At 42.4% G+C, this 11,496-nt stretch overlaps 1 protein-coding gene across 1 annotated transcript; it reads right to left on the reverse strand.

Moving 5' to 3' along the window:
* Window positions 1-8,635: 8,635 nt before the first annotated feature.
* On the reverse strand, window positions 8,636-9,725 carry LOC128735766 (uncharacterized). The gene is made up of 2 exons (XM_053830255.1): window positions 9,408-9,725; window positions 8,636-9,346 (listed from the first exon to the last, which is right to left on the reverse strand). Exons 1-2 carry the CDS (start codon window positions 9,723-9,725, stop codon window positions 8,636-8,638), a joined length of 1,029 nt encoding a protein of 342 aa, XP_053686230.1.
* Between the last annotated feature and the right edge of the window lie 1,771 nt (window positions 9,726-11,496).

Genomic DNA, 11,496 nt, shown 5'->3' on the forward strand with positions numbered 1-11,496 from the left:
AGTCGCGTCAGTTTGTCCGGAAAACCGTATTCGTGCATTATCTGCCATAGCTTGTCTCGATCGACTGTATCGTATGCTGCTTTGAAATCAATAAAGATGTGATGCGTGGGCACGTTGTATTCCCGACATTTCTGCAAAATCTGTCGGATAGTAAAAATCTGGTCCGTAGTTGCGCGAGCCCCCATGAAACCCGCCTGATAATTCCCTACGAAACCTTGTGCTATCGGTGACAGCCGGCGTAACAGGATCTGGGAGAGTACCTTGTAGGCGGCGTTTACCAGCGTTATACCACGATAGTTGCAGCAGTCTAGCCGATCACCCTTTTTGTAGATGGGACAAACCACTCCTTCCATCCATTCCTCCGGTAGCTTTTCCTCCTCCCAAATCCTAGAAATAACCCAGTGTAAAGCCTTTGCTAGCGTTTCTCCGCCATGTTTATAAAGCTCTGCCGGTAGGCGGTCCTTCCCAGCGGCTTTATTGGTCTTCAGCAGCCTGATTTCTCGTTTGACTTCTTGGAGATCAGGTGCTAGGACATCACTATCTTCCATGGGCGCTCCTAGGTTAATTTCCGTTCCGCCTCCTTCTGCGACTTCGCCATTGAGGTGTTCATCGAAGAACTGCTTCCACCTGTCGACCACCTCGCGCTCGTTTGTAATTAGATTCCCTCCCTCGTCCCTACACACGTCAGGTTTCGGTGTGTAGCACTTTCGAGTTTGGTTCACCTTCTCATAAAACTTGCGCGTGTCATTAGCTCGGAATAGTTGCTCTAATTCTTCACGATCTCTGTCCTCCTTTTGGCGCTTTTTTCTCCTCAGGATCGTGGTCAACTGGTTCCTAGCTCGTCGGTACTTGGCCAGGTTCTCTCTAGTGGCAATACTTAGATAATTTCTCCAAGCATTTTTTTTCTCTTCCACCGCTTGTTGGCATTCCCCATCAAACCAATCATTTTGTGTACTCCGAGGCTCAATACCTAGTGCCGCGGTAACGGCCTCTCCGATGGCCGAGCGTATTCTGCCCCAACCGTCTTCGAGGTTTGAAGCGCCTAACTCCTCGGAAGAGGGCAGTGCCTCATTCAGTACTCGCGCGTAGTTCTCGGCAGCTTGTGGGTTGTCTAGCTGCCTGATGTTCAGCCGAGGAGGGCGGCTTTGACGTGTCCGGTATACGGTGGACAGCTTTGAGCGCACATGTACTGCTACTAGGTAATGGTCAGAATCAATATCCGCACCCCGACGGGAGCGTACGTTCGTGATGTTAGAGAAGAACCGGCCCTCTATGAGAACGTGGTCAATTTGGTTCATTGTACGTTGGTCAGGTGATCTCCAGGTGGCTTTGTGGATATCCTTGCGCGGGAAAAAGGTGCTTCGGATCACCAGGCCTCGGGAAGCTGCGAAGTTTATACATCGTTGGCCGTTATCGTTTGTGTCGGTGTGCAGGCTATGGGGTCCTACCACCGGTCTATACATTTCTTCCCTACCGACCTGGGCGTTCATATCCCCGATGACGATCTTGATGTCCCGTGACGAGCAGCTGTCGTACGTTGCCTCCAGCCTCGCGTAGAACGCTTCTTTCTCATCGTCGGGTCTACCTTCGTGCGGGCAGTGCACGTTAATGATGCTATAATTGAAGAAACGGCCCTTTATCCTCAGTACACACATTCTCTCGTTGATCGCCTTCCAATCAATCACGCGATCCTGCATTCCGCCCAACACTACAAAGCCCGTCCCCAGTTCGTTGGTAGCGCCACCGCTCTGGTAAAACTGGGCCTTTCCGCCACGGATCTTCCATACCTTCTCTCCTTTGCGACAGATTTCCTGCAGAGCTACGATGCCGAGTTTGCGGGGTTCCAGCTGTTCAATCAGCACCCGCTCGCAACCTGCGAAATTTAGCGATCTGCAGTTCCAAGTCCCGAGTCTCCATTCGTCGTCCTTATTCCGTCGCCTAGGTCGATGCCGAATATTCCGCTCCGTAAATGCTTGAATGTTGTTAGTTTGTGTTGTTTAGGTGTGTAGCCGTACTGGGGCAACACTACCGAGTCTCGTGATGGGGCTGCCATCTTATAGTGCCGAGACTCACTACCTCCTTCCCGGTTAGTATACGACCTTAGTTTCCACCGGGGTTGGTTACCCGATCTCCGCTAAGGTTGCTCGTATTCCGGCTGGTACCACGAGGAGGTCGGGATCGGAGTGGCTGGATAAGAGGCTAACGACCACTATGGGGTCTATATTCCGCATTATCCAGCCGTTTACCAACCACATCAAATCACATTGGCTTGATAAAATAAGATTAATGGAAGTACAATGGGAACATTTTGGACCCAAGCGGCCATTTCCTCATTGGTTCTGGAACATCCGGTACCCGGTTTTTGAGGACAATTTTAAATTTTAGGATGATTTATCTTGCGACACGTCAAATTACATCAGCTTGATAACATAAGACTATTTAAAGTATAATAAACACATGTTGAAGGCAAATGGCCACATCAGCATCGGTCCTGGAACATCCGGTACCCGGTTTTTGGGGACATTTTTGTATTTTAGGATAACTCATAATGCGACATATCAAATCACATCGACTTGATAAAATAAGACTGATGGAAGTAAAACAATGTCATTTAGAAGCCAAATGGCCACTTTACCATCGGTACTGGGTCATCCGGTACCAGTTTCGGGGGGCATTTTTGGCTTTTGAGATAATTCACCATGCGGCACCTCAAATCACATCGCGTTGATAAAATAACAACAACGGAAGTATAATGTCTATAAGTATATAATATATAATGTATAATGGAAGTATATAATGTATAATGGCGTCAGTCGCATATAATCCGGTACCCGGTATTTATAATGAACCGTAAAACGGGGTAACTCGGGGCAGATGAATTACCCTGTAATCCAAAAATGTCCCCAAAACCCGGATACCGGATAGTCCGGAACCGATGGTGAAATGGTAATTTTGGCTCCAAAATTTTTCCATTGTACTTCCATTAGTGTTATTTCATCAAGCCAATGTGATTTGATGTGGCGCATGATGAATTATCCTATCCAAAAATGTTCTCATAAACCGTGCACCCGATGTTCCGGAACCGATGATGAAATGGCCATTTGTCTTCAAATGGTTCCCATAGCTCTTGTAACTGTTTTATTTGATCAAGGCGTTGTGATTTGATGTGCCGCAAGATGAATTATTTCATAATCCAAAAATATCCCGCGGAACCAGGTACCGGATGTTGCGGAACCGATGGTAAAATGGCCATTTGGCTTCTAAATGACCTTATTTTATTTTCATCAGTCTTATTTAATCAAGCCGATGTGATTTGATGTGTCGCAAGATGGGTTATCCTAAATACAAAAATGGCCCCAAAACCCGGGTACCGGATGTTCCGGGACCAATGCTGATGTAGCCATTTGCCTTCAAAATGTCTTTATTATACTTTCAATAGTCTTACGTTATCAAGCTGATGTAATTTGACGTGTCGCAAGATAAATCATCCTAAAATTTAAAATTGTCCTCAAAAACCGGGTACCGGATGTTCCAGAACCAATGAGGAAATGGCCGCTTGGGTCCAAAATGTTCCCATTGTACTTCCATTAATCTTATTTTATCAAGCCAATGTGATTTGATGTGCCGCAAAATGAATTATCTCAAAATATAAAAATGTTCCCCGGGACCTGGTAGTGGGTGTTCCGGAACCGACGCAGAAGTGGCCATCAGTCAACAAATATTCCCTAACATACTTTGGATGCTAGTTTTTGGCCATAGCTTTCAAACGAGAAAAAGAAAACGAAATTCGGATTGAAAATGGATGAATGAGAGCAATTTCAAAACTTGGGTCGTTTTCGACCCTTAATGCATAATATGTAACTTTTTTCTAATGCATTAGGAAGGTTAAAACACTGAAAATAATCAGTGGTGCCATTTTCCATTTTCGATTTTTTTGTGAAAAACCTAGGATAAACCGCATTGCATACATTTGGGATGACTTGGCGCCACTCTGTATATAGTCACTCTAGTGTTGGGTATTAATGTTCTAATATCCAAATTTTATTTTTTTTATTAAGTAAGAAGTAACCATCCGCAACAATTCCATGCCATTAGCCCAAAGCTCACTAGCCCGAATAACAAGTCCGAATGTAACATAAAGGGCTTCGTAACCGCCAGGTTGCAGAATCTGCTTGATGAGCGAATCTTAGAAGAAACAAAATCATTTTACTTAAGGATGGGATTATTCTCAGGTCACTCATTACCGATCCTTCGTGCTGAATTTTATATTATCCCAATGATGGCTTCTTATAGAGTTAATATACAGGTAAGATGAGCTATTGAGAACGCACCAACCAACCATCATAACCTCATGCGGCCTCGCCAGAATTATATAGATGTAATAATTTTATCGAATACCAATTCTAAACATAAATGATTCCTTTGAAAGTATCAAATATTCGCAGCCCAACTACGCTCTCTAAGACAACTTGTTGTCTATAATAATAAAGTTAAAAATACTTTTTTTTTTATAAAAATATATCTGATTTCGTGAATGTTACTATTAGAAACGCAATTATTAACTTTTAGCTGATGGCTGTGAAGTATGTTGTATAAAAACGGTTAAGATTAAGTTTTGAAACGGAGTGTAGCACCCAGGCTTGCTTTCGGTTTTATTGAATCCCAAGAATACTCAAGAATAAGACACACAACAACAGTGATCTAACTAAAGTTATTAATTGTTATGTAAGCTTTATTTGAAAACTAGCGCCGCTTTAACCTAATTTATAAATGCTCAATCAAAAGATCACCGCTTATTCAGTGTAATAGACGCAAAAAGCGGCTTTGCCGCTTTAAATTTCCCAAAACTTAAATCGATGTGAGGACTAGGGAAAACTAACTAGAGGTCAGCAGACCTAGGAAAACGAGTAGACCTAAACAGATGTGATTTCTGCGGGGGGGCTGCCCCCCCGCAGTGGCCGGCGCTTCGGACGGCGGGTCACCGGCGAACACTCGCCGTTGCCTGCGGCCGGCTCGCCCTGAATCATCTAGGGAACGTGCGGTACTAACATGGTAAAAAAGTTCCATATCTTATGACAAGCATAACTCATAACACGGTTAACCGAGCTTACTTTTGTCACTTCAATTTAATTGAATTGGCGAATATGCCTCAAATGTTTTTAGCGTTCTATTGGGAAAATTGTCATACATTCGGATTAGTGTTACATTCGGGCTACTGTCACATTTAGGCAAGTGCCCTTCGGCCATGTGGTATTCAGGCTACTGTGATAAAACCCTCCGCAAAAGCCCTGTTACCAAAAAAATCACAGAAAATAAAATTCGCGTTAGGCCAAGATTTTAATTGGATCTATCACGCTGTTTAAAATTTCGAAATGAAATGCAAAGCCAGGTGACGCACCCTGTGCCAGCAGAACACAACTGTGTCTTTAGCTAGAAAAAAAAACAGAAATCGGCTTTGTCGTCGATGCGAGGACTAGGAAAAACTAACTAGGGTCAGTAGTCCTAGGAAAGCGAACCGGTTCGCCCTGACTCATCTTAAAAGCGTTTGCAGCATCTGGCTAGTAAGCTGACTAGCCACTTCAGTTCTCATTGTTGTGTAGGTGATCTAATGTCTATTCGGCCTCGCGTCCATTCGGCCTCACGTTTATTCGGCCTCTCGTCCATTCGGCCTTGCATCCATTCGGCCTCACGTCCATTATGCCTTTTGGGGTATGCCTTCCATCCAGTATGCCTCATATCCATTATGCCTGACGTCTGTATGCCTAGCGTACTATGCCTTGCGTCCGTATGCCTAACATCTGTATGCCTCGTGTCCCCTCGTACTGAGCCTCGATGAGATGGAACTCCTCTACGTCTATATGCGCACCAAATACTTTCTTGGTTGAGTCGGCCCAACGTTTTTTCGAAGTCAACGAACACCAGCAGAAGAGAGTAGTGGAATTCGTTTTGCTCGAATATGATGCGGTGCGTTGTGATATAGTTGTTCACGATCGAATTGATTTGTCGGCCACCGAAGGTCTTTCTTTGCTAATAAATTGGCGCCGGGAACACGCGATAGCAACCGGAAAAAATAAACGCCGCACCAGCACTTAGAAAGATATCCGAACACAAATTGACCGGATTGATAACTTATTCCGCATAGCAGAACTTATTCCGCACGAACACGGCTTCATTTTTTGTCGCACAAAATGACTACTACGTACGCTATCAGATTTATATTTCGACTGACTCATGTACACTACGCTGCTATCTCTCGAGATAACGATAAAGGGATCACGATCATGATGATCGGGTTACCTTTACTATCAAATACAGAAAAGTCACATTCAGCGTGAATTTCATTTGATCTTTAGTTAAGTGTTTAGTTAAGGCTACATTTAGGCGTTAATGCATGATAATTATGATTTAGATCGTTACAATTTAGATTTAGTTAAATACATTTAGATTGTTATATAATAGGATTATTATAGAATAACTTTGTTGTAGAATTTCTGTCTATAAAGCATAGTTTGGCGTTGGCCTACAACAATAGTTTATACATAGTCGGTCAGCACGAAATCCAGCTTACCGGAGAGTAGCGTCGATCTTTTCCTGGAACTGGTTGAGCACTTTAAGAGTAATATTGAGCAATGCGATACCACGCCAGTTACCACTTTCAGTTAGGTCACCTTGCTTAGGAACCAATATGCCCTGCATCCAGTCCACCGGAAAAGTTGCGGTTGACCATATGTTGCTGAATTGCTGAAGCATAATTTGGGCTGACAAAGATGGATCAGCTCTGAGAATCTCGGCTGAAATGCAGTCTGTCCAAGGCGCTCTGTTGGACTTCATACCTTTGATTGCTTCTTGAGTTTCATCCAGTAATGGCGTCTCACAGTCGACACGGCGTTGACGTCTCACAGTCGGCGCTGCGTTGGCGTCATGCGCTGCTGATTTTGTTGGTCTTCGACATTTGAAACTCAAAAGACTTGTTAAAAATGTTTAGTCCATCGCTTTGGCTGCTCTATACGGCCAGTCATTAACTGACCAGCTTTGTTTTTTAGAGGCATCTTGGTTTTCATCCTGGCACCACTAAGGTGGTTAAGAACATCGTACAAAAAACGGATATCATCGGCGGTTTCTCTATCTTCGGCTAGGGAGTTAATCCATGCTCTCTTGCCTCGCTTACCAGCTAGTTTAACACTTCCTCCGTGCGCATCAAAGGTATGCACTTTTCCTAGGGTTTCGTCACTGGTCGTGATGAAGACATTCTTGATGCCGGTCCATTGCTCTTCGACAGTTTCATCTGTTGGCAACTCCAAGGCTCGGGATTCAATTTGTTCGACAAAGGTCCTTTGCTCTTCGGGATTCTCTAATCGACGGATTTTGGTCGGATGAAATATCAATGCTGCGTTTGTTACGTACAAAATCCGCGTTGCTTGAACCAATCTTTGCTATGAAGTCGCTCAAGTGGAGCAGATTTTCTTCCTTCGGGATTTTCTCAACTACGCTTTCCAGGTGACTATAGAAACTCTCTTCATCCTGCAGGTAGGTAGCATCTTTTGGCGCATAGAACCGGATTGCAGTAAGGTTTCTAACCTGTCTTCTAAATCTGGCAACGATTATTCTTTTATTTATCGGTTCCCACTTCATCAGCGCTGTATGTGCCCCTGGGCTTAGTAGGAATCGAACTACTCTCTCTCTCTCTCTCTCTCTCTCTCTCTCTCTCTCTCTCTCGTGTATCATTTTTACCTCGCATGCACACCATAGGTCTATTTGGTTCAAGCAACCGGACTACGACTGACATTAGTCATAGTACCACAACAACTTTGTAACAACCGTGCTAGTATGGATTCGCTAGTCCGGCCAATGCGCTTTACTCAGTTCCAGGATTTCAAGCTTCAGGTGGCTAGCTTCTCTTACAAGTTGAGCTAGCATACCATGCTGGGCGAGGGTCAGTATATACCATGTTCCAATTCGTGTCCGTGTTTTCATGCAATGCTGTCGTTGCCAATAATTCAGATCTGGTTTCATTTTCTGTAACGTATTTAAACTTTGGGTACAATAGGTTGTTAGCCTAAAGTTCTTATTCTGCTGATGAGACTGCCATCTTAGAGTGGCGGGAGCCGCTGTTCCCCCCTTCTCTGTTTGCGTGTGACAACCAAGGTTACGTTTCCCAACCGGCATCACGTAGAGATAGGGACTAGGGATAGAAGTTATTGAACAGTGTTGATAGATTTGCACATGTTCACTCTTTGCCAACCAAAGAGTTTTTCCAAACAGTATCTATGTAGTCTTAGGATTAAGGACCGTTATCTGTACGGAAGGGAAATCGGTATTGCGTGATGGTAACGAGGTGGTGGTTCTCGTGGCTCTATGGTTAGTGATGTCAGTCGGCGAGCTCTCACGGTAGCTTTATTCCCGATCATATCAAGGAATAATTATTTTCCGGGCTGGAGTGGAAACGAACAAAAAAAGAATCAACCAATCAAGACAATCCGTTCTTGAGTTAAATCATGACATACGAACACCAACTTATTTTTAAATAGTAATTATTTCCATTTATTTGCAATTTAAACCAGATGGTTCGAAGACATTCTGAGAGAAATATTTTATATGTTATTGTAAGAAGAATATAACTGTCAATATAAGAAACTTATTGCAGTTTGCATTTAGCTCGGTTCGGAAAATCGCACCAGCTGTGTTCGGTGCTCCACTGATGGCCAACGGGGCATTGTTTCTCTACGGCAACATTGCCAACGCATACGAGGTACTTTTCGCAGTCAGTTGGATGAGAAAGCAGGATAGGATTATTGTCATCAATTCGGTTCAGGCAACGTGGATCGCTGTGGGTAATTTGCTGTTGATACGGCATGAACTCATAACTGTTGTCACCGTAATTGGGAGTATCAATAATAACTGGCTCGATGGGGTCCGGTAGAGGTACCACCGGTGCCTGCGGCATGGGTAGAGGTACCATCGGTACCTGTGGCATGGGTAGAGGTACCATCGGTACATGCGGTATGGGTACGATTGGCTTTTGAGGAACATCTGCATCGCTCGGAACACTGGGCTTAAGGGTCTCTGGTTTGAATGGTTGATTTTCTGCTCTTGGCGGGGCGTTGTCAGTTAACGTTTCAGACGCTGAAGGCAAATTATTGTTTGCGTATGGTCTCATTTGATTATTGAGTTCACTGTTCACATAGCAGTCAGCTGCTTCCTTAAATTCACATTTTCTATTTCGACTATCATAAGCTAGACCTTCAGGGCAAGACACGACGATCGGTCTTGCTTGTAGACATACTATGTACGAAATACAATTTCCCTTCAATGGCAAGGTTGTGCCTGATGGCAAATTTTTGCAGGCCTAGAAATGATGGAATTTAGATGAATGATAATAAATATTTCGTACAACGTTATGTACTTACTATCTCGAGAGGACTTTGTTCACTGTTGACTTGATTTGTAATTTCTTTTTCGGGTTGTGGTTTGACATCAGGCATGATCACTGCATCATTGCATGCAGAACTATCGAAGGAGCAAACCCCATCGTTAGCGCTGAAGTAAGTATTCGGTGGACACTTCATTTCTAGTGCATTTCCTTGTATGTCGCAAATGTGGAACTTTCTACAATCAGTTTTATGTGGTAAAGTCATCGCTTCTGAATTTAGCTTATATTGCACACAACGTGGATCTCGCGCGGCCACAGCCGACACTACCAAAATCGAAAGCAAAAATGTTATCATTTTTTCAGTCTTACAATCAAATGAAATTCTCCTTTCCACTGAATTCTGTTGTTGACTTTCAACCATATTTATACGTTGACTGCCGTTTCATGGCGCATTAACGCCATTAATGGTACAAGCTTTTACCTTCATATCTTAATGGCGATCACATGCTAGTGTGACGCATACTGAAGCTTTTCAGAGTTATATTAATTCATATCGTTGATACTTTATAATTGATAAGCATAGTTTGAGTATGAAAGAATTTATTTACACTGTTTCAATGTTTGGTAAAAACCCCAGGCGGTAGACAATTGTTGAACTGACGAAAGTCGTATCTATACCCATGACATGAGCTGAAGAGAAAAGCTTGATTGGTGGTTGACTTTTTGAGCAAAATAAATGAAAAACAGTACACTGAAGTCGCTTTTTATGCGGTTTTTGTTACGCGACTATTTTTACGCGGTTTTCGGAATTTACGCGGTTTTTTACGCGGTTTACGGAATTTACGCGTTTTTTTACGCGCTTTTCGGAATTTACGCGTTTTTTTACGCGGTTTTCGGAATTTACGCGGATTTTTTTACGCGGTTTTCGGAATTCACGCGGTTTTTTTACGCGGCTTTCGGAATTTACGCGGTTTTTGGAATTTACGCGGTTTTTTTACGCGGGACGTATGCTGCGCGTAAAAAGCGACTTGAGTGTAAAATATTTTTAGCCAGTGTTGCAAATTGATAACTAGTATTCCCACAGTATAAACCACATAAATCTATTTCGAAATTGTTTTGATCTTATAATTATATATGCAGTTCACCTTTTTTTTGTGAAATCAACAATTTTGAGCAAATGACATAAATCGATTTGAATTTTCGGGTTTTTTAACGATCGTCCATTTTGATATTGTCTTTTTCGGTGAAAAACTCCTGTCCTGCGATTTGGTGTTGTTGTGCCAATTGGTCGATGGCCAATCAAATATGTAACATTTAACATTGTGCATTTCAATTGAATAAAAAAAAATCATTTCAATTCATTTTTGATTCTGGGTTACATCTAATAGCTTAAGTAAATCAGAAAGCATGAAGATAAAACAGAAGGTAAACATTATTTGCATCGCTCTTTTCTTACAAGACATAAGTTTTGAACATATTATATCAGCATATCCATACAAGCGTTCAAAGTGGTGGTATCGTTATGCACTTTCTCAAATCGTTTTATTTTCAAGACATCATATTATTCTAGGATCAAGCGAAAAAAATAATATTCGTCCTGTTGTAACGAAGAAGTTTGGTAACTTTGTTTTTCATTAATAGAAATGACTGGAATTTCAGTAGCTAAGATGTGTGTCTAATGGTCGTCTTTGCTTGGGAAGTGAGATGATTATACTGAAAATGTATGGGGAAATTTGGACATGAAACTTGTCGTTGATTTTCACTAGTTATCTACTTAAAGCCAATGTTATAGTAATTACCATACAATAGCTGCATCTTTTATGAATCGATTCATATACAAATCATTAAAAATCATTCAGAACTGGCCGAGTTATTGATGTTTAAAATCTTTTTCATTGTTTCATGACGCTTGCCTCTGTACTTGAAAATTTGAATGACATCTTGTGGCAAGACGTAGTCCTACGTCAATAACTTGAGAGCTAACTAAAATCATTTTCTGTGGGGTATCCAATAGTACGTGCAAGATGGAACTGAAAAAATGGGAAGAGAATCAGGGCATATTGAACTGGAATGATACTCTATCAGCCAGTCATGCAAAACGGTTTATTAAGCCAAATGCCTCAATC

Source organism: Sabethes cyaneus, chromosome 2 (genome assembly GCF_943734655.1).
Source record: "Sabethes cyaneus chromosome 2, idSabCyanKW18_F2, whole genome shotgun sequence".
Taxonomy (NCBI): domain Eukaryota; kingdom Metazoa; phylum Arthropoda; class Insecta; order Diptera; family Culicidae; genus Sabethes; species Sabethes cyaneus.

Bases quoted from the DNA above. Each gene is read 5' to 3' on its own strand.
- LOC128735766 (XM_053830255.1), bottom strand. From the start codon at position 9,725: ATGATAACATTTTTGCTTTCGATTTTGGTAGTGTCGGCTGTGGCCGCG. The intron at 9,347-9,407 runs GTAAGTACATAA...CATCATTTCTAG, and splicing joins AACAAAGTCCTCTCGAGATA to GCCTGCAAAAATTTGCCATC.